This window comes from Monomorium pharaonis, unplaced genomic scaffold (assembly GCF_013373865.1).
Source record: "Monomorium pharaonis isolate MP-MQ-018 unplaced genomic scaffold, ASM1337386v2 scaffold_83, whole genome shotgun sequence".
NCBI classification, from domain to species: Eukaryota; Metazoa; Arthropoda; class Insecta; order Hymenoptera; family Formicidae; genus Monomorium; species Monomorium pharaonis.
The window spans coordinates 1-23548 of record NW_023416062.1 but is presented as its reverse complement, the minus strand read 5'-3'; the positions used below and the strand labels follow the sequence as shown (position 1 = coordinate 23548).

Genomic DNA, 23548 nt, shown 5'->3' with positions numbered 1-23548 from the left:
TTTGAGGTCTTTAGAAACATCTGAAGCAACGAAATGACAATTCTCAGGTTCCTCTCTGGTCATCTGTGTATACTTTATTGGAAAACATCTACCCACTCACTAGTTATAGAATGCAGAAGGTAATTTGACTAGGGAAGTGTTGTGATATATACAACCTTAATGAAGCTCGGAAGCTTATCCATTTTCCCAGTCAGCTGGAGTCTGTAGTTTAATGTAACGCGAGTGTTATATTGTGATCCAATGATAGTTCTGCAAGATTGTTTGCCGTTTCTGTTGTCTTGCTTTTCGTGATTATTTCAACGTCATCATGTCGTGGCAAAGTCCGAGCTCGGGGATTGATTCCTTTACGAATAAGTGTCGCGCGTGCATGAAGGAAGGTGGCAAGATGTTGCCTATGTATGATGATAATATCATCAGCAAGATTAATCTGCCATACAAGCTTGCGCAGCTCACGTCCATCCAGGTAAATGTTTGTTTATTTCAGAATATTGCGCAACTTTTTGTACGATAACTTGCATAAAAAGTTACGATGATACGAAATTACTGTATCTAACCTCAACAAGTGTTTTAACAAGTCTCTAAAGTCAAACGTTATAGTCACGTAATTTTTGAAGGGAGGAGAGAAAGGGAAACGTGAAAACTGACAAAGTTTTCCATTAACTTCGGTGATAAACATTTTCACTTTTCACATTTCCATTCTAAAGAGAAAGTTGCATGATCTCTGGCCTTAGTCATGTCCACAGATGGCTAATATCTAATACAGTAAACAAAGTCTAATTTTATCAATTGTCACGATAAATTTGATTAATAATTTAATGTCAAAAGAGTAATTTTTTGTATTATTCACTAATTGAGATTCGATGAAACTTATTTATGTTAACTCCGAGAGAAAGTTATTTTTATTACCATAAATAGTTTACGGTATGTGTTACATATAAGACTTTTTTTCAACAGATTGATAGATTTGATGGACTACCCAACATGCTTTGTCCGAAATGTGCTTATCGAACTAATATTTTGTATAACTTCAGATTGGAGGTACAAGAGTCAGACAAGAAACTCAGAATGATACGTGAAAGTCAAATGTGCAAGGTATAGTAGGATAAGAAATAAATATGACATATATATATACATATATATATATATATATATATATATATATATATATATAAAAGTTCTTCAGTTTTTTAAACATAATATAATAAGAACGTTGAATTTGAGAATAAGTTTATGATTAATCTGAGAGTAGTTATGCACCAGTCATTTTACCACTTTTTTGTTTTTTATTAATATCTTTTCATTTATTGAAAAAATTTTTTATATTATATAGATTTTCCTTAATATTTTTTCATGTACAATTTGGATCAATAGTGCAGATATGCTTATTTTTTTGTAAAGATATAAAATTAGAATTGTAAGATCTTTTAATATATAATTTATTATTAGTTCTTGTCTTTAGTTTATACTGGATCTAAACGTATAAACTAGTTATATTAAAGATTTATATAGCAGGTGCAAAACTGCTTTATCTGCTGAATGTAGCTATTTGTGTGAAAGTATAAAATTCCTCCATGGTCACAGTGGGATGTACACCCCAAGTAATTTTTGAGTCTAATTTATGCACTCTAAAACTCTAGGTTTAACGCTAAATTTGACTATTATATTTGCTTATTCTCACTATTTTAATTATAAAGAAATATTTTTGAACTCTTTAATAATGTATCAATACCAGTCAAAAGTTAAAAAATGCAAATCCAGTAAGCAAAAAATCATTGCTGCAACGTTATTATAATGTTATTCACTAACACAGTAACGTTTCCAAGTATGTAGTTCTTAACGTTCTATACAACATTATTATGACATAAGATTTAATAAATGTTTGAAAATTATTTTAATAATATTAGGATATCAATGTTATTAAGTAATATTTTTAAAATATATATGAAACATTAAGTTACAATGTTTAAAAAATTTATCTAAAGATCAACATTTCAAAAATGTTGATCAATGTTTCTTGCTTACTGGGAAATAATTAATGAAACCCCAAAAATGTCAGTGGGGTGTGACACTCTATGGTGACTAATATGTTACAAATTCAAATCATGGAGGATTAATTACACAATTCTTTAATATATGACGTTATAAACAATTTATGGCTACGTTGCTTATTAGATTTAAATAATTATTATGAATAATTATTTTTAAACTTTTCCACATTAATATTCATTAATAATATAAAAAAACATTCTAAAGTAGTAATAAATTACTATTTTAAACAAACTATTTAATTTTGTTTATTATTATTTTACAGATTGCTATGTAAGCTCTTGTAAAAAAATATATGTATCATATGTATAAATAATAAATCATGTAACTCCTCATATTTTTTTAAGTTAAAAAAATTTCTCAATTTGTAGTTTAGATCTGTTAAATGAGTTATACAAGTAAATTTAAAATATTCTTTAAGTATTCAATAATTTTTTAGCACTTACAAAGATTACTCTATAAATTGTGTGTTTAAAAGCATGAAATCATAAAAAATGTGTTTTTAAATGCTTATATGACATTTATGCTTTTTTTTTTTTAGAAAAAAGAATTAATTGAAGAAGATAGTGGTATGCTAATAGATGAATCCTTAGAATTAAATATGTTAAGTGACAAAAAATCTATATACAGTGAAGATACTTTTGACAGTGTCAACATTAAAACAGATAAAAAGGTTAAGCAAGAACAACAATATGAAATGGATGTATCTGAGATAATTGAAAATGACAGGGATGATGACAAAAAGAGTTCACAGTTAAATGAGCTTTTTTATAATATTATACAAGAAACCAACGAGGACCAAATGGATGTTCATTTGGTAAAAACTAGTATACCTGAAGAAATTTCGAAAATGTTTCCATCAGAAGATGTTACAATAATGTATATATCGAAATCTGCGATTGAATCGATGCCAGAGAATACCTTAACACTCGAGCAGGAACAAGAAGAAATCGAAAATGGCAATAATATATTTATCACTGAAGAAGTGGAAAACCTAAATGAACAAGAAAATTATGAAGAGGCTTCAAGTAATATGTACATTTCTAGTCCTGTGGAACCTAATGCAACCGAAAGGAATAAATGCGCTTATTGGGAAAATCAAGATACATCAATAATGATAAATGTTGATGAACAAAAACAATATGATGACACGATACAAAATGAAAATAAAGAAACGAAGCTTAATGAGAGTAGTTCGAACACTGAACAATCCATAAGAGCAGAGAATAGTGATGGATCTGATTCTGACTACTTTGTCGATGGTAAAGACAATATATTAGGCAGTGTGAGTGATGCGGTTATACGAATAAAAGAAGTTCAGCAAGAAAATGGGATTGAATATCAATGCACGTTGTGTCTACAGAATTTTGATCAACTGACAAATGTATTGTTACATACTATCGATAATCACGTCCCTGTCAGCGGACCGTTCTTTTGTATGGTGTGTGAAAAGGATTGCAAGAGCCTTCGGGAACTGCGAACACATGTAAAAACACATAATGGCGAGTTCCCGTATTCCTGCTTCCTTTGTAAAAAGGCGTACACCAGAAAGAGATATCTGAAAAGACACATGGCATGCCATCCCAACTTTTCACGGCATCGCTGTCTGAAGTGCGGTTGTCGTTTTAAATCAAAATCAGAATTAGAGACTCATGCGACGACGCATGAATGCATTGCACCCTATGTCTGCAATCAGTGTACACGTGTATTTAATCATAAAGGCAATTATAAACGACATTTAATCAGCCATTTAGATCCTCAGGGTCTTCATTTACCTAAGTATCCATGCAGTTACTGTGACAAACGCTTTCCTAATAATCGTACATTACAAACGCATATACGTGTACACACTGGTGAGAAGCCGTTCCAATGTGACATTTGTTTCAAGTCATTTTCACAACGAGGCAACTTGTTGAACCACTCAAAGATACATTCAAATCCTCGCAGCTATACGTGCGAAGTCTGTGGTAAAAGGTTTGTTGCATATGTATTTGCAGTTTGATACAAATAACGAAACTTGAAGGTAGACATAATGATGCAGAAAATGTGTCATAATTAAAAAATATAAATTTATATAATTTAACTCTTTGCATACACACTTATTTTTTCAATCTTAGCATATACATTGGGTGATTGCAATCCATGGCAATTTTCAAACAGTTGTATTTTTTTAAATATTTAAATTAAAAACTAGAATTCTAAAAAAAATTATAAATATATGTAATATTTATAGAAAGTATTTACATACTTTTGGTATTAAAATTTAAGAAATTTTATATTGAAAAATTATATTTTGTGATAAAAAAAATTTATTTTGCAGTTTTTGATTTTTTTCCATTTATTATGGTACTTAAAAAGTACAGAGCACTGAATTTTTAGGAATCAGAAAATTATAGATGGTAACCATTCAATGTGTATACAAAGGGTTAAAGGTATAAATTTAAAATTAAAGGATTTTTACAGAAACTAAACAAGTCTGAAGTTAAATTTTTAGAAAAATTCTTTAATTTAAATTTCTCTATTGAATAAATATGCATTTTTAAATTATATTTAAGAACAAAGTTATAGCTTTAATTAATATTTTGAAGATTTGTTTAAAAGATAAAATAAAAAACTTGACTTGTTTGATTTTTTAATGTTATATTTTACTGCCTATTTATTCTATATTATTCTATAATATTTTACAATTTACCTTTTTTGTAAAACATTAATAAATAAAGATGATAAAGAAAGAAATAATATTTGATGTACAAAGTAATATTTTCTTTATTTTTTATTTGCAAAATTTTTTGAAATTATTCTTAATAAAACTTTTTATATTTTTCTTTTTTAAAATATAATTTTTCTCCATCTATAATATGTATAGGAATAAAGTTTTAGACTTTGAATAATATTTTTTAGACCTATTTAAAAAAAAAAAGAAATTTTTCTGGATTTGTGATTCTTGTAGAAGTTTTATATTTACTGCCTATTTTTATGTTTATATTTCTTTTTTTTTCTGTGTAAATCATGCCAAAACAAAATGGTTTATGATGTGGCATTATTGATAAAGAATGATTGACACCAAGATTTAAGAAAAATGAACTTAGTTTTCATAGACTCAGTTATATATGTTGTGATTTAAAAAAGTAACTGTATTAAATGTATTATTATATTACACTGTTCATTAACATTTATATTGTATTTTAAATAACATTTTAGTATTTTTTTTGTAATTTTTTCTAGATTTTGGAATTACATTTCTTGTTATAATGATATCTACTATATATCTTATTGAATAAATATAACATTACGATGTTAATGTTCTTATGTGATTGTTACAGCTTCAATCAACGTGCCACATTACGAGATCATACATTATTGCATACAGGTGAAAAACCCCACGTATGTACTGTATGTGGAAAAGCATTTACGGTTAGCGCGGCATTGAGGAGGCATATGTTTAATCACACTGAATGCAAGCCATTTAATTGTGAAAATTGTGGCATGGGATTTGTTGGCAAATATGATTTACGACGACATATGCGAGTGCATGAGAATCGACCAAAAGAAAAGCGAAGAAAAAACGCAAAAAAACGCAAAAGCTAATTTTCTCGAAGAGAAATCAGAAGAAAGTTATATTGCATTGGAAGAACCAGATACTGAGACTGTGATCATAGCAGTAGCGAAAAAGGAAGAAGAAGAAGAATACCTTTTACCAGAAAACATTACCCCCGTAATGTCTCAAATCGAATCAGAAAAGGAAAATGAAAATGCACTGTTTAATCTTCAATCTTATAATTCAGTTTTATACAATACAATTAGTAGGTCGTAGACCTAATAATAGTGACACTGTTTTATTATTAGTAAACACATTTTTCTTTTATTTACATATATAATATATATTATATATATATATTATATATGTAACGCAGTTATTTTTTTCTTCTTTAGTTCGCTTCAATAATGATTACATATGTAAATGCAGCAATAGAATTTGCACACTTTATTATTAAGTTATATCTTTTTTTTTTAAATTATTAGATAATTGAGTTTGTACATAAATCTGTTACAATTAATTTTTGAAGAAATTTAATTTTTGAGATTTTTAGTGCTAGTATAAATAACTAGCTGTATAACTAAGTAGAAATATATTTAAAAAATAGCCCTTGATGTAATTAAATTTTTCAAAAATAATTTTATGAAATTTTATGAGAAATTATACAAATAAGGATTTATTTCGTAAATTTAATTTTTTTTAATAATTTCTATTTACATGGTATAGTAGAGATGTGCAAACAGTTCGAATTTGAATCGAATCACAGTGGATTTAATTCGTGTAAATCGAATGTAAAGCAAGCTACAGAATGGGCGTGAAAGACTTATCTTGCGGACAATAATCTTACGCGATTTACGTTTTCTTCTGCCTTGCTTTACGACGATTACGACAAAGCATTCATTTCTATTATCAATCTAAGCCGGTTTCGAGTTCTGAACAACTAAAAGAAAGAGACGTAGGCTGATATTTATAGTCGAATTCTATTTCAAGATAGTCTTAACCTTTTCAGAGACAGGGGATAGTAGTATACTTCCTATCTCATTTTCTTTGGTCTTTTTCATATGACTGAGGTCTGTTATATTGTATAATCGTGAAATAAACAGTTCTATACTTGTTAATTAGAACTATTGCACTACTATACGAGTTTTGGATCAATCATGCATTTTGCAATTATTAATAAATAAACAATGACAAAAAATGCCTTTTCACGATAAATTCGTTCTAAAAGCCTGTTGAATGTAAATAAACTTCCAGATTATAATTTTAGATTCTAGAGATGATGAACTAAGTCATATTAAGTTAAAGTTACAGAAAGTATATTGTTATTATTTTTTATTGAACAATATATATTGCAAAAATGTTATTTTTGGAAAATAAAACTGATTTATTCACTTAATTTATAAGTCAGTTGTATAAAATTTTATATTTAATGATTATTTGGGTTGCTGATTATGAAAATGACTTGAAAAATGTAAAATTTTAAATGGTGGCTACAAGATGTCAAATAAAATGTTCAATAATATCATTCCGGGAATTTTATTCTCGAAAACTATGCATTTTAACGAAAAACTAAAAGAGACCTTTCTTATTACAAATGTGTAGAATACGGCTAGATTTTTTAAATCCCAGAATTTTGAATTTTTATTTTGACATCCGCCATATTGAATCCGCTATTTTGAATTTTTAAATTTTGACTTTGGATTCAATTTCAGCATGATCCAAAACATAGATACGACAAGACCTATCCGACATAATTGCTAAAAAAAACGTGCTCCTGAAAGGGTTAAGCAATATCTTAAAATACTCTGTGATTGGTTAATGATATCTTAAGACAATATTTGAGATGGTCTTAACTATAGGAATCAACTATGAATAATATTCTTGAAGCCTGCTTATCTATCAAAGAGGAGAACGAGAAGTTCGAAATCGAAAAATGTGAAGGACCTTCAGTGTAACAGTGTAATGCAGATAGCACACATCACGCTTTTGTTTGCTTTCCAAAACTTCTAATTATTTCAAAATCTGTTAATTATTCCAAAAATGGTATACGTGATGATAATAGTTTTCATGAATTTGTTTTAGCATTTCATTTAGGTTCGCGTGATTTCATAAAATTCAGGATAAAATTTAAAAAATTTCACCAATTATATATTTTTCGAATAAGATCCATTAAAATATGATTTTTTTAATAGTAACATCTTGATTTATACATTGTAATTTGATACATTTATTTTATGTATATTTATCCTTACACTTGTTTATAGTGATTCAACCTTACAAATACTTGATTTGTACACCTTCAAATATAATGATATTATGTATAAAATATTCTCCTTCTCTTTCTCTTGTATCTTCAAAATTTTTTCGATTTCTAAAAGTTTTATATACATAAATAAATGTAATGTGTTTTGTAGCTAGTAAATTCACCAACAAACTATTATTAATGACATTACATTGATTGCTGTGTCGACTATGTTATACACATTATTCATATGTGAACGAGTTTTTCCCTGTTTCAAATATGAATAATACTAAATTTTTTAAAGAAATTTCATTGTTCAATAATGTTTTATGATGTAATAAAGTTAATTACGAAAAAAAGTCTTCTTGGAAATTTTTGAGAAAGTTAAATATGTAATTTATATTATACATGAATGACATTGCATTCAATGTGATAAAGATACGTTAAGCTAGTCTTGAGTATATTTTTGTGATTACTAAATTATTACTAAGACTCAAAAGATAGTGCAATTTTCAATATCAATGCGTTGAGTATCATTGCATGTGTGTGGGTGTGCGTATGTGTGACATCAGTTCTCATTTAGCATGGCTGAATATAAAATACACGTGCATGCACACATTTGTACGCAGCAATGTTCAACGCGAAACGCGGAATTTCACATGAATTTTCTGATTCTAGTGATTGTCAAATGGACTCGATAGATAATAAATATTACCAATTATTTTGGATATTGATGTAAATATCTAATTTAACTTAAAATGTAATTAAATTCATGATTTATTATAGGTGCTTTATAAAAATAAGCATACATACTTATGATACAAGAATATCGTACACACACACACACACACACACACACACACACACACACACACACACATATTTAATATTTTTTATATATGTATAGTTATTATATAGCACAGATAATTATAAACACTCAGTTCATCACACATAGATAAAAATAAAAGAATAATTAAATATTGAATATTATATCGTTTATGCATGCAAATATTTATGAAAGAAATATTATATTGTAAGCTAATCATTGAAATTTTGACAGTCACGTCAATTTTTGTAAGGCGATGTTTAATTCGATATACGAATCGTAAGTTGGTTTTCTAATATGTATATGTTACAATAATTATAATGGAAACTAAAACGAAGATATTAATAAAAAAAATTAATTATTTTATATATATCTTTTTGACAATTATTGAATAAAAATTTTAATGAATATGCATAATTTGTATTATCGAGAATATAGTTGCATGAAAGTATAGCGTTTGACGTCTGAAAGCTTAATTTAAGAAAGTTCCTATTGCTACAAAAAAATAAAAGTCAATTTTTGAAACATTTTTGTACTAAGTATATGTATAAATTGTAATATTTTACCATTTTTCTAATGGTAATTATAGATATCTTTCGAATTTATGAATTATCGATTGTAGAAACAAAAAAGTACTATTTTCTGATCACAGAGAGCGCTACGCATATTATTTCACGATTTATTGTTCTGGCGTTATTTTCTATAGCAATAATTGATGATTAAAAAATCTATTCATATAGTTAAATATGATTAAAATTTTTAAAATAATTATTAGTAAGATCATTCATAATTACATAATAATGTTGTGGATTGGTAAATAATATATTTATGATTTATTTTGTACACATATTTGTTTAATTTGTATTTTAATAATTGTTTAGAATTATTTTTAATCTTTCAAGTTTTACAAAACAATCTTTTAAAGCTGATAACTAAATTGATTTGATAACTAAATTTTCTGTACTTTCTAACTTGTTTATCACCCGCTAGATGTCGCATTCAGCTCAACTAGCTATTAAAAATCGAAGAGATTTTTGACTTTTTTGATGTCTGTAGAGAGAGAGACGATTAATAACATGATATTTCTTTATATTAATTAACAGATGTTATTAATGGCTCAAGTATTATTGTGTTTACTGATTAATTATCGGTAGTTGTTTCCACAAATGGAATTCATAGTTTTGGAAATATGAATCCCGAAGCCGTATGTGCATTCAGTAATATTAGATAGTAATTAAATTAATTAATTACATGCGTGAAGCTCGAAAAGGTTTCATCATATCTGTAATATTTTTTAAAGAATTGAGTTTTAAATTGATTGCAAATAATTATTTTTGTAAACTTTTTAAATATATTTCAATTTTTGTTTAGCAAATTGTCTTTTTTTGGAATAAGATAATACATATTAAATTGTTTACTGATTCTTAAACTTGTATGTTATTTTTAATTAAGATTTAAACAACTTTCTATAAAATTTGTAAAGCATACGTATAAAAAAGTAGCGTATTTGAATATTTGTGTTATTTTCTTTCTTTTTCAAATCAATGACGCGACCTTTTAATTGATTTTTATCAATATATCTATTTTATACGTCACATGATTCAAAATCATTACGTCTTAATAAAATTTTGGAATAAAAAGTGTTTATGTAAATTATTAAAGAGATTTATCAAAAGTATATAACATCTTAATTTGAAAAAAAGTGATATTTTCTCTCTACAATAAAAGAAATCAATACATAATTATTTAATTAAACAATATTAAATAATATTAATATTAATTATTAACAAAGTAATCAATAATATTAGAAATCGCAGAAAAAATCTGGATTATACTACATCAATGTATATATCAATTAAAATACAATAAAAAAACTTAATATTATTAAATTATGAATAATTAAAATATAATCTAAAATTTCTCTATTATTAAAAACATATGTACTATAAATATATTTCTACAATGTGAATTGTAATCTTCCAATGTTTCGTGATGAAATAGAATGGGTATTAATAATATGAATATGATTATACGCATTTCACGTTTTCCAGTCAAATATGGTTTGAAGTAAAAATTTTTACGCTACTTCTAAGTTCAAATATGGCTATTTGATTTTAAGTTTTTCAGTGTTAAACATTCTCAACATATGGAAATCTGAATCACATTTGGTGTCAATTTTACAGAGCAGAGCATGACTAACGTTCATTTACAAAACGTACTATAACTATTATAGAATAACTTTGATCTATGTTTCTTGGAAATAAGAAAAGATAAAGAGTAAGGGTGAGTTCCCACTAAGCGCGTCACGCGTCGCATCATATATATTCTATTGGATCATTCAGCCCAAGTTGGACCGAGATCGCACGTAATCTACATTCGTGAAAAGAAACATAAATGTTTCATTGGATTCTAGCGCGGCGTCAGCACAAATTTTAAAGAAGAGGGGTAAACGGGAGCAATGGAGCGACTCGATCGAAAACGAGGGATTCCGAGCGGCATGATGTCACAAAAGAAAACACGCCGAGGGCACCATCCGAATCGGAGCGCGCGGTCGGAACACAGAAACGAACGATGCTGCTGGCTGCGCGTCCCGTGCGCAATTGAGATCGGCGGCGAGCGTCGCGCGTGGCTGCGCGGCGCGCGACTGCGCAAGTCGCGCGTGCGCGCCGTCAAGCGGCCAGCTGCCGCTACGGTGGCGCCAGTCATGGCGGCTGAAAATACACGCGCACGCCGCCGCCGCCGCCGCCGCCGCCGCCGGTCGGTGCCTCCACGCCTCTACCTCGCCTCCGCCACCGCCACCGATCCCGCGACTCGTGGGTAAGTACCCTCACACTCCATGCTCCAATCAGTCTGCACTCGCATGTCCACGAGGTTGCTCGCACGGGCCTGGCGGCATCCTCTTTCTCTCTCTCTCTCTCTTTCTCTTCTCCCCTCTCTTCTGTCTGTCTGTCTCTCTCTCTCGCTCCCTCGCTTGCTTCGCCCGCTCATACCCCCCTCACGTTCTGTCATTCTCCATCTCGCTCTCTTTCCCCCCTCTTTCTCCATTCACCATCTATCTCTCTCTCGCTCTCTTTCGCTCGCTCTTTCATTCACCTGACTCTTGACGCGAGCAGTGCGTTACACAGCACGAGGGTGATACCGGTCGCCAGTCGAGGTACTGGTCGCGGACATCGCAGCCGTGGTTGAGGTTAGGTCGAACGGACCTGTCGATCGTAGTGGCGGGACGCGGCGCGGCGGATTTGAATTTTCGAACCCGCGGTCGTACCCGCGCGCCGTGCTCCAGCAGCCGCAGATCGATTCGCGCGCGCGTCGCGATCGGAGGATCGCGCGGACCGTCGTTGTCATTGTCGTCGTCGTTATCGTTGTCGTTGTCGTTGTCGTCGTCGTCGTTGTTTTCCCGCCGGACGGACGGCTGCCGGGACGGGTTCGCCGTGATTGTCGTCCACGACAACCGCGCGCGGGCAGCCGTTGCGCGCGCCTGCAGATTAGGTGAGGCGAGACGTTAGACTGACGCGCGTTTTTTGAAAAAAAATAGAAAGAAAAAAAGAATCCCCGAAACGGAAACGCTCTGTGAGGACGATGCGCCGCGAGTTTTTACCGTCTTCGTCGTCGTCGTCGTCGCCGCCGCCGCCGCCGCCGTCGCCATCGCCATCATCGTTGTTGTTGTTGTTGTTGACATTGTTACTGTCGCCGAGGTCGCATTCGCGTCTGGTGGAAGCGCGCAGCGACGGAGACAAGCAGCGGGCCCTGTGAGGTTCTTGTGAATGTTCTCGGACAGCCGCGTGCCGCGGCTAGCCGCGCATCAGTTTCTCAGTGCACACGAGGAAAACGTACGCGTGATGCTTGGTGATCAACATGCCATTTCTTGCGCCACGTGTTTCCGCGTGGTACTCTCGCTCCCCCGTCCTCGTCGTCGTCGTGGTCCTCGTCGAGTTCGCGTCGCGTCGCGCTGCGCCGCGCGTCGTACTTACTCCTATATGTCGCGCTACGTCGCGAGCGTGCTCGTCGTCGCTCTCGGACAATGAGAGGACGTCGTGGTTGGCATCGTGATTTGCGTCGTGGCGTTCGCAGGAACGCTCCCCAAGTTGTCATTGCGAGAGCGCGTTCGACGCGATTTAATAATTTCAGTCTCGTTCAAGCGAAAGTGAAACGATGAGAATGTTGTCGTTAAAACGTTAGAAATTACGTATGAAATCTTTATGCTTACGATAAAAGTATTGCCGGCATTGTAGCGTCATCTTAAAGAGTTTATCCGCGTCATTATTTCGGAAGTTAATACGTTCGATTAGAGACTAAATTTCGATTACACTAACGCTATTCGTATTGGCTGATTAGATAAGCGTTGCAGATACTGACAGATGTTAACCAGTTATTTTATGAACGATTGACAAGAGGCGCGCGTCTCTTTAACGTGTAGCGTGATATTTTAATGAAAAGAATTGAATGTGTAATCTACGTTATCGAATCATTAGCGCATACTATAAAGTAGCGACTGGATAACGTTAGATGTTCATGGACACGCGGTAAACGTTACATTTTACAAATCGAAAATGTGAAATCCTGCAAAAGTATTGCGTGTGCTGTACAGAAGATAAAAGAATTTATATGTGTGAAATAGGTTCGAAACTTATCCAAAATAACGTTTTTAATTGATTATCAATTTCATTACATTTATTTTTTTTGTATCAAACAGAATGTTGAATATTTATATTTGTTTGGATACTTTTAACATTTTGATCACGCTGAATTGTTAATAGACTGATAAAAACAATGTCACATCGATCATAGTAATTCTTTCTTGTACACACTTTTATATTATTAAATAGTTTAGAAAATTATTTGCAACATTCGACGCAGAAAATAATTGTTTGTAATCTTATTTGTTAAAAAGATTTTTAATTTAATTGCTTGATTTTAATTTCTTGTTATTTTAAATTCTTGATTCTGATTTTGTACTGATGAAATAAATATTGATCGATAGGAACGAAACTATCGGACCCGCAAAGTCTTTTGTCAATTGTTCGAAATTATGCAAATAAAGTTTTGGATTCGAATTTATTGTTTCTAAAAATAAGCGTTCGCTAACTTTCAATCTTACTGCCGTATCATCGTTTTTCGTTTCTAATATTTCTTATGCGTAATCTTCCGTCGAACGCTCATCGTTCAATCGCTGTCGCGAAAGCGAAGGCGATCTGGCATCGATCGGCGCAATTACTCGCGGATCGAATTCGATAGCTTTCTGGTTGAAAGATTAGAAGTAGGAGAAATTGTCGGCAGATCGACACCCGATCCAACACCTGGTGATTAATTGACAATCGCGATAATTAATGATACACGCGGTATACCGCGATCTCGTGCCACGACACGCTGATGCGTTCCATTAAATCGCATTTTGCGGAAGAAAATATCGAGTGAGTTATGAGAGATTTGCTCGCATTTATTCATTTTTTAGGGCCGATTATAGCATCTGTCACAAAACATTCGACATTGTTATTAAATATTTCCGTTTTGTATAACGTGCGAGTTTTTATGGATTTTAATTGCTCACTTTTGTACATTTGCCGTTCCAAGTGGCGTATTTGCTGTTTTTAAACAATAATGGGAGTTTATACATAATTGAATGAATAGATTTTAACATATTGCGATTACTTTATAATTTAAATGCCCGTAATTTAAATTACAATATGTCAAGAGTTAAAAATCGGGTATTCTGAGAATTCGTAATGATCTAAGAATCTAATTAAGATAACCAAGTTTTTCTTACGTGAGTTTAAAACTTTGCTGTAATAATTGCACACTATGAGAATGCACGAACCTGAGATTCTAGACGTTTCATTAGATTTCACCGAGATCTTCACATACCCAGAGTATAAGTTTACGATACGCGAGTCATATAATAACGGTAGAGGTTCCACTCTTCTGGAAACTATTTTAAAAAACGTAATAAATATACATATATATATAATTGCCAAATCGCTTTAGACATAAACTACATAAACAGAGAATGCGGATTGCTGTGTTGGTCTTTATCTGACTATTCCGTTAATTAATTAAACTGATTTTGTGTACGAGAAGTGCCAATATGAAATTGATAAAATTATAATTTCATTCCGCTGAGGAAACACGACATAATTCTCATCGATGTAATTAATGCGCCACGACGTAATCCTCCATTGACGAGCCGCGAGATAATTTATTGAATTCACTTCTCGATCGATGACCTCTTATTTCCAATTTTGTACATTCTTCAATTATAAAATATATCCGTGTTATTTAAATTGCACTTTTAATAAAGTCAAAATCCATAAAGAGATCAAGAATGGAAGACAAATTCAGTGAAGTTGAGAACGCAAATGTGTGTACATTATTTTTAATCTATGCTTTTGATTTTGAAATATTTTATATACCGCATAATATTTTATCACGTATAGTTTAATAAACAATTTGACAAATTTTTCCTAAATTATTGTTAATGAATATTTTTTATCAATGATTAATTTTTATTAATAAAAATTTATTGAAAATTAATGATCTATTTTTGATAGCTTACTAGAAAAGCCATTTAACAATCATGAATATTAACAGGCAGTGACAAAGTAACAGAAGGAAATTTAAAGTTTTTGTAAATTTATTAGATTCTATTTGTTTTTTGAAAAAATTTTGCGGAAAAATCTGTAAGTTTTATAAAATTTATAGGAAAATGCTCTGTACAATGGAATAAAAAGTTCTCTATGATAGATAAAAAATTAATAAAATTTCACTGATCGAGAAGTAAACGTAAATCGCGCGTTGAGGATACTCTACATAATTAGTAGTCATATTTCATTATCGTACGTCGCGATAGTCGCGAGGATCCGATTAATTCGAAAATTCAATTAATAATTGATTAGCCAATGTAACGCGATCGATAAGGTATGCCCGATCATCGCGGTCGCGTTTCCGAGATTCCGAGTTAACGCGAAATTCTCTTCGAGTCTCGCGTTGCCGAGCGTTATCTAGAATAGGAAAACGATTAATCGACGAGACACGGAGGGAAGAAAACGACGATGTATGTTTTAGATGGATAATTCTGCGTACGTACCGAATCACCTACCGCCGCCGTCTTTGGTCGTATTCTCGCAGGCCGGAGGGCTGCCTGAGGCCTTGAGAATGCAAAGACCATTCAATCCACAAGTTAGTGTCCCATTGTCTTACCCTTTTACGCCTTTAAGCTTCTGCCTCAGCTTGCATTTACGCCGTTACGCTGCATTTCGCTCACCTGCAACGTGTTGAAACGCGTTTTAACCCTTTGTCTCTCAGATAAAGATTCCCATTTTTTTATGCTCTATTCTCATGGTTTTACGAAGAAGGAAATGTGATTATGCCTGAACGTATAAACTTGTTCAGGCATATCTTTAATTTTGATCAAACTCGACATATTGCGAATTGCGCCCGGTGGACGTTGCGTAATTGTATGGAAAAAAAACAAAAAAACGATGGATAACATTTGTGGATAAATTTCTTTTTATCCATTACACTGAGGTTGAAAAGGAATGAAAAGAGTAAGATTTATCAGAGAATTTATTAAAGGGTTAAATCACTTTCACCATTGCGTCATGTGCAACGAAACTGCGCGGCAGTAATTCGAGCGTATCGTATTGGATAGTAACACGCGTCACTATATTTGACAGAAAAGCAACTTGAAATGTGTACAAAATAAACAAAAAGCAAACAAAAAAAAATAATAATTGCTGGCATTGGTTTCGATGAGCGCGTCGGACTGCTCGAGTTACTCCCATCTCGCTTTGCATATCTGTGCTGCTTTATACGCGCGATTACTAATTAGTGCACGCAATGAATAGAAATTTGATTGTATGCGATGTATGAATGTGGGATTGCTCGAATAACAGCTGGTATCAAGTCAATGATGCACAACTTTCCTCAGGCGAACAAATGGTTGCCTTGTTTTAGGCACACAACGTCCGCTTACAATGCAAGATAATAATTAACAAAGTGAAAGAAGAATATAATTAAGGAATGTGAACTACAAAATTGAACAAAAATAGTCATTTTTTAATCTGTTAGAAGTAGATATGTACAAATTAGAGAAACAGATTGTGCATCACTGACATATAACAGTAAGCATTAAAAGAAAAAGAAAAAGGGAAAGTAAAATTGTTATTGGCGTGATGCAGTAAGTATTTTTATCATGTCACGTCAAGTTGTGGATCAACGATCTATAACAATTGGAATTATACACCGAGTGAAAAAATTAGTAACCACAATATCACTGCAATTTCATTTTTGGACCGAACCATATTTTTATAATTATTTAACAATATAAATTATAGTTTGTTTAAATTATGCTAAGTTCTCATAATCATAATATTGGCTTGTGCAACTTATGAAATGGTTATCGTTAACTAAAATAAAGATTTTACTATAATAAGTTATACTACAAAATAATAACTATAAGCATCACCATAAGCATATGATTATTATTATCAATTATAGTAATAATTACTACAAGAATGATATTCCTTATTATAATTATTTTACTATGCAATTAAAGTTGCAAATGTCATGCATCTGCGAATTGTTTAATACTTTTAAAGGGAGATTAATGGTTATAAAATCAAGCAGCAACATTTCAATTAAAATATTACTTAAAAATATAACGTCAACTTTTGTAATTTTCTTGTAGGTTGCCAGGAGTCGCCCGAATTTTATGTGGCACAATCAAAACGCGCGCGTATCGATAACGAATTATCGAAAATGCCGTTATTAAACTTCCGATAATAACAAGACTCTTTTAAATACAATTTTATATTGCATACATTTCTATCTCATAACTGTGATTGCCACAAATATTTAACGAACGGGCGTCGCGGTTAATTATAAGCGTATTCCGCAGCGTTTTTAAATGCTTGAATATTTTTCATACGTGCGGGACATCAATCGGGTCCGGATAACGCGTGCAGATGCGGAACGGTAGATACAGATAGCGAGTGGAATGGAGGGAGACGGCGGGAGAATGGGTTGCATCAAAATTCAGCATCGTTAAAAAATGAGATAATTTCAGGGCGAACCTAATTGTGATGGCGCGGTGACAAAATACGCTCGCGTTTTACCGAGCGTGGGAAAGAGCGGGGAATGGAGAGGGGAGGGGTGGAGGGAGGGGGGAGGAAAAAAATAAAAGATTATTGCAAATATGCAAGCGACGCGCGTCGCGCGACACCGATCGCGAAAAAAGGGCCGGGGCCGCAATTAAAATAATAATGAATACCTAATAAATCACTGATTGGACCGCGGGCGCAAATATGCCGGGCCGACGAACGCGAACCTCATTTCCCCGTGTAAAAGAATAATAAACTAATCGCGGCGTACTAATACCCGCGCGTGTAACTCATCGTCCGCGTCATTATCGGCCGAATGAAATGTTTATCCGGAAACCGTCCAGCTGTCCGTTTTCGCCGATGAGATCATTTTATACTTCCGTATCGTGTCCTTAGTCACGTGTGGAATGACGGGTAACACCTTGCGCGTTTTTTTTTTTTTAATAATTTGAGAGATAAGAGTAAGCTTTGTAACAATTCCATGTCAGCTATCGCATAATCGTAACAAGGTTTCGACGTTTACGTTAAGAAAAGTAGATTCTGTACTGTTGAAAATCGAAATAAAGAAAATCGTTATAATATAATCCCGATATACGCGAGATAATGAATGTAACGTGAACAATCTTGTTTTTGAGCTTCAAGTCTTCTAAAGTTTAGAGAGTATCATATATTTCCCTTTTATTTAACGAGTTTAAAAAATAAAACTCTCTAAATACTTTTGAATACGATGTTACGTCATGAAGTACTCGTGCGTAATTACGCGTTGAAACACTCGCATGTTACTCGCGTCATTACGAGTTTTTCGACAAGTCGCGGTATAGGAAATACAATGCACCGTTATTACTTTGGCCGCGTTTAATACGATCCGATAATTCTGGCATTATAAATGTTACAAAATCCAACGCGCGTAGATGCTTCAGCCGAGCATTCAGTATGCGGCTTAATAGACTCGTCAATCACGGCGAATTGAATGATACAACCGGTACACGGGGGAGGGGAGAGGATGGAGGGGGGCCGCGGGGGAGAAGAGCTTCAGGTTTTGACGGATTATTATAACACAGTGGTTTCGCGTTATTAACAGTATACCACCACGGCTGCTTTGATATTATATGCCATTCAGACGTAGCTGAAAGCGCGGAAATACCCACATGCTGCAAATGAGCTATCGAATTACGCGATTCAAACATTTTTTTCGCTCGCCGCGTATATACGCGGAATAAAGTTATCCTCCGAGTTTGATAGTACGAGGGCAGTTTCTCGAAACTGAGAGGGCAAACGTCAGGATACTTTTCGTAAATGTTACGAAAATTTATGGGAAATTAGAGATTAAAGGCATACGGTTATCAGTTATTAAGAGTCGATTATAAAATTTAAAAGTAAGAAAATATAAAAATCTGTGTTATCAGGTGAACTTATTTGCAAGATGCCATTGAGTACATATTAGTGATGAAATATCTCCCATATAAAATATCCGAATATCCAAGAATATTTTGTTTCCTTTTTGTAGCAACATTTGTGCAGACTATGTAAATACACGATTTATTTCGACTAATTTTCTCTTCTATCTTTCTATTCTCTTTCTCATTTTGTTATACATCCATTTGCTTAATTATAATTAACACCAACTAATTTTAATAAGTATTATTAAAAATAAACTAACTAAAGGAATATCATTTGTATAAAATATATTATTAAATTTGTACGTCACACTAATCTTCCTATAACATTTCACGATAGTGTGCTTCATGATGCTGATGATTTAAAAAGTACACGGAGATAATTTTCTCTCAAAATCTGGTAATTGTAGGACAATGTGTGACCTCGAAGAATTTTACTACACTTTTTTTAGTAAAATGTATTAAAAATATAATAAATTTTACTAAAAAGTATAGTAAAATTTCTCGAGGTCACACATTGTCCCACAATTACCAGATTTTGAGGGTAAATTTTAAGAGAAAATTCTCTCCGTGTAAAGCTGCATATACAAATACTTGACTATCGCATTTCTAACGATCCACCTGCAAGACTAAATTGGTTGGTATTTATCGTTAATCCCCGTTTTCTCTCCGTTTGTTTCAGGTGACCGACTCGAAGGATCTGCAGGTGCCCTTTAGCACAGCATCGCTGGGCTACGGGCTGCATCACATGCTGCATCTGCCGCCGCAATTCCTGCACCCGCTCGATCATAGACTGCCATTCGGCGGCTTCCGGCCGTTGGTGCCGTCCGCGTTCGCGCCCCCCAGCAAGTGCCTCAAGGTCGAAACCGGGAACGGCACGGTGCCGGGGAACGGCGGCCTGCCCAGCATCGGCTCGCTCTCGAGCATGTCGAACATGTTCTCGCCCACGTCCCTACCGGGTGCTGGCGGGGGTGCGGTGGTGTCCGTATCCGGCGCGGCGGCCGCCGCGGCCGCCGCTGCCGCCGCAGCCGGCCAGGAAGTCGGCGGGCCGCAGAGTCCGGCCGGTTCCGCGAGCCGCTCGCCCACCGGTACCGGCGGCACCGGTTCCGTGCCGAATCGTGGTGCGACTCCCGACGAGGAGGACCGTGACGCCAACGCCACCCCGGGATCCGAGAACACCGAGCGGTCCACGCCGGAAGAGGGACGACCGTACAGACGTGAGTCCAATTACAACGCATGTTTCTTGCTTCCTCTTCTATCGAAACGGATAATGATCGATACGATGTCGGTGTCGCTTCGCGGAGTCAACTCGTGTTTTGAATTTTTTTTTTTTTTTTTTTTTATTTTTTTTTATTAACATTCGACCTTTTCCCGTGCGATCTCTGACTTTGCTCCTCGTGTGCTCGATATTTGGACGTTGTTTGTATCGATCATTTCTGTTCGTGCGATTTTTTAAACTCTTTTCTCTAATACGGTTGTTCGCTAAGCTTCGTTAATACATTGGCGCATTGTTTCGAGAGGAGCATAACACGCCACTGAAATCTTCACGTCGATCCGTGAAAAGACGTGACCCTATTAGCTGTAATTTCGTAGACAACCACGCGGATTTTCTCCGTTCGACACGTAAACATTCTCTCCCCCGTTAAACAAACTCAGCTGCGCTGAGGCTGCCCGAAATTTTCAAAACACGCCACGGGTATATATCTCAAGAGATAAGAAAGAAACATATGCCGTATTGTTTGAGAACGCGATCTTTCTCGAGTCGCGGGCGGTCGAGGGTGGACTACCCGTATATTTTTTCGCGTATAACCCGGCCGACGTATAGGCGGGTTAAAGCCTGGCTACACCAGGAGCGGAATCATCGAGATTTGTATGCTTAATCTACCTAAGTCGTTTATTTGAGCCCCCGGCAAACGTAACAGCTGTGCCACGGACAGCCCTGAAGAGACGTATTCACGCGGAGGGCTTCTCTTTCTTTCTCTCTTTCTCTCTCTCTCTCTCAGCCTCTCGCCCCTTCTTCCTTCCCTCCCTCCCTCACTCTTTCTCTCTACCGCGTATTTGTTTATTTTCCGACGTTGTCTTAATTACCGAAAGATAGAGCCATCCATTTTTCCCCGGTCGCGACGCCGCTGCCGCCGCCCGCTTTTTCCGTGCTCTTTAACGTACGCCTTCCTTCGGGTTTGCGTTGATAAATTGTCATTTTTAATATAATATTATATAATACGATTTTATATTATTTTCTGAAGATTTTAGTCAGATTTCGTTCAGCTTAACACAAATTGCAGTTAAAGAAATTATAAAAAAGTGGAATATATTTAGTTTACTGTTATTTAAAATATTTCAATTTTATTACCTTGTTTTCCTGAGAGTAAAGGATAATTTGGTTTGTGTTGCCTATGCTAATAACAATTGTATCAAATGACACTAATTTTCATAAACAGGTTATTAATGTTTTGATGATGATTAAAAAGATGATTAATAGTTTTTTTTTATTAATAATATAAGATAGGAATAACCGTTCTCAAGATTCAAAAACAGACTGTATACACCGTATCCAGCAACCTCGTGAGGAATCGCACGTTTCTCCGTGCAAATTAACCATCGACGAAAAAACGCGCGATGGTTAGTTCGCTCGCTTTTCGTCGGCTAATTTTCGTTTGATTGCGAAAGAGAAAAGGGGTCGGAGTCGCAAAAGTCTCTCCCTTCTGTTTTCTCTTCTCTCTCTCTCTCTCTCTCTTTCTCTCTTTTTTATTCCCGCGTAGTTCGGTGCGTAGAGATAACGACGCCCTTTGACCGCGTCCGCGCTCAGTGCCACTCGAGTGCGACGTTAGCACGTTGCTAATTAGTCGATACTGACTTTGTGGCGATACGTGACGCGTCGCGTGTTCCGCAACAGGACAGCAATCATTATGGAAAATTAATCACATGATTGAGAGCGAAAGATCAATTTTAATTGCGAGAGACGCTGCGTGATGTTTTAATTACAGCCACGCCTTTTACACGCTAATTTTATTCGAATAGGCTCTAAATTCAAAGAAACGACATTTTTTTCATCGCTGAGCTGAATCTCTTTATATTTTGAAATCCCTTTGACGCGTTAAAATTTATTGCTAATCGTGATTCGTGATGTCCCGGAGATATTATTAATATATTGTTTGATATCTCAAACGTCGGCGCTATTATGCGAATGGCCGCGTACATATCCATTTTATACTCCATGTATAGTGTGGTATTTTCATTATACACTCGCGCCCTTTTTGAGCCGTTCCGTGAAGGGTGCATATAGAGACGCGGTTGACATACGCTCGCGCTCGTGCTTCATCGCTATTTATGGCAAATAATCATACGCGACTGTATCGTGCATTTACATTGCGTTTGTTTGACTCTAATGGCGCGGCAAAAATATCAAGTTAATATTGACTCGCGTCTCTGTAATGCGTGTGCTTTGGTCGCATCCACTAGTTGCTATAAACGACTATCATCGTTTCAATAATCGTTTCCCATTTCTCAATTTATTATTGGTGGAAGAAAGAAATCACGTTCCTGCAAGATGAGATTAGTACCTGCTAACTTTCCGTTCACTCCTCTTTTCTTCCGGTAATTATTAAAGGTACCTAATTCTAATCTTTTAATCTTTTTATAAATGATACTCATATATTATTCACATTTCCATTATGTTCCAATACGATTTGTATCATACATGTTATCGTCCTTTATTGCGCTGAGAAAAAATGTTGTTAATTTGACTAAATTTTTCAACCGAATTAAATTTTGTTTATTCAAATATTTATATATTTTAATTAATTATATAAATACTTGAATTGAAATTTAAGTAAAATGCATGAAATTCTTGAAGTGACAAAATTTAATTTAGTTGGAAAATTTTGGCAAATTAGCATATATTTTTTCCTCAGTGTGCTATGAAGTACGGGGGACAATATAATTCTTCAATCGCTATCACTATTGCGACTTTTTAATGATTAATTAGAAGTTGAAATAACAAAATCGCCAGCAAATCGTTCTGTAATCAGTTCGCGGGGAATATCGGCGAGCAAGTAGTAATACGCGCATTGGATCGTCCGTCCTCGACATCACTCCCACGACGCATGTAGGTGGTACAGCCCGCGCGCGGCATCGAGGGGATATGCGGTGTTTGTTCGCAGCCGGGGATTGGAGTGTACAATCGTACCGTTTGGCAGCCTGTTTGAATGTTTTGCGACGAGTTTATTCGAGTTATCAATTTCCTGGCAAATATCTGCATTTCCGCGCGCACCCACGCTCTCTCCCTCTGGTCGTTTTCCCCTGCCATTCCCCGTCCTATCTGTATCGCGCCTGCAGTTAGCAGTTCTGTAACTGCAGTTTTGCGAAGGATGCAAGCCGAACTTATCCGTCGATTAACGAGAA

At 34.5% G+C, this 23548-nt stretch overlaps 2 protein-coding genes across 5 annotated transcripts; both read left to right on the top strand.

Moving 5' to 3' along the window:
• The first annotated feature begins 5 nt into the window (after positions 1 to 5).
• On the top strand, positions 6 to 5875 carry LOC118648832 (zinc finger protein 665-like). The gene is given in 5 exon segments (XM_036295274.1): positions 6 to 463; positions 955 to 1092; positions 2588 to 4020; positions 5370 to 5625; positions 5627 to 5875. Coding segments are annotated over 5 exon segments (2217 nt in total). The 5' UTR covers positions 6 to 307; the 3' UTR covers positions 5861 to 5875.
• Positions 5876 to 11477: 5602 nt separating this feature from the next.
• Positions 11478 to 21664, top strand: LOC118648833. Of its 4 annotated transcripts, XM_036295276.1 has the most exons (4): positions 11478 to 11806; positions 14948 to 15007; positions 15712 to 15825; positions 19827 to 21664. In XM_036295276.1, the coding sequence occupies exons 2-4, from the start codon at positions 14972 to 14974 to the stop codon at positions 20499 to 20501; spliced, it is 825 nt and encodes a 274-aa protein (XP_036151169.1). In that variant the 5' UTR covers positions 11478 to 11806; positions 14948 to 14971; the 3' UTR covers positions 20502 to 21664. The 4 variants fall into 4 exon arrangements, with proteins under 4 accessions (XP_036151169.1, XP_036151171.1, XP_036151170.1 ...); XM_036295278.1 differs by lacking the exon at positions 14948 to 15007; XM_036295277.1 differs by lacking the exon at positions 14948 to 15007 and having other exon boundaries at positions 11478 to 12141.
• The last annotated feature ends 1884 nt before the right edge of the window (positions 21665 to 23548 follow it).

Excerpts from the sequence above, each read along its gene's own strand:
- LOC118648833 (XM_036295275.1), top strand. The coding sequence starts at position 12,417 with ATGTTCTCGGACAGCCGCGTGCCGCGGCTAGCCGCGCATCAGTTTCTC. Across the intron at positions 12,483-15,711 it reads TCAGTGCACACGAGGAAAAC|ATGGATAATTCTGCGTACGT; the intron begins GTACGCGTGATG and ends TGTATGTTTTAG. Across the intron at positions 15,826-19,826 it reads AAAGACCATTCAATCCACAA|GTGACCGACTCGAAGGATCT; the intron begins GTTAGTGTCCCA and ends CGTTTGTTTCAG.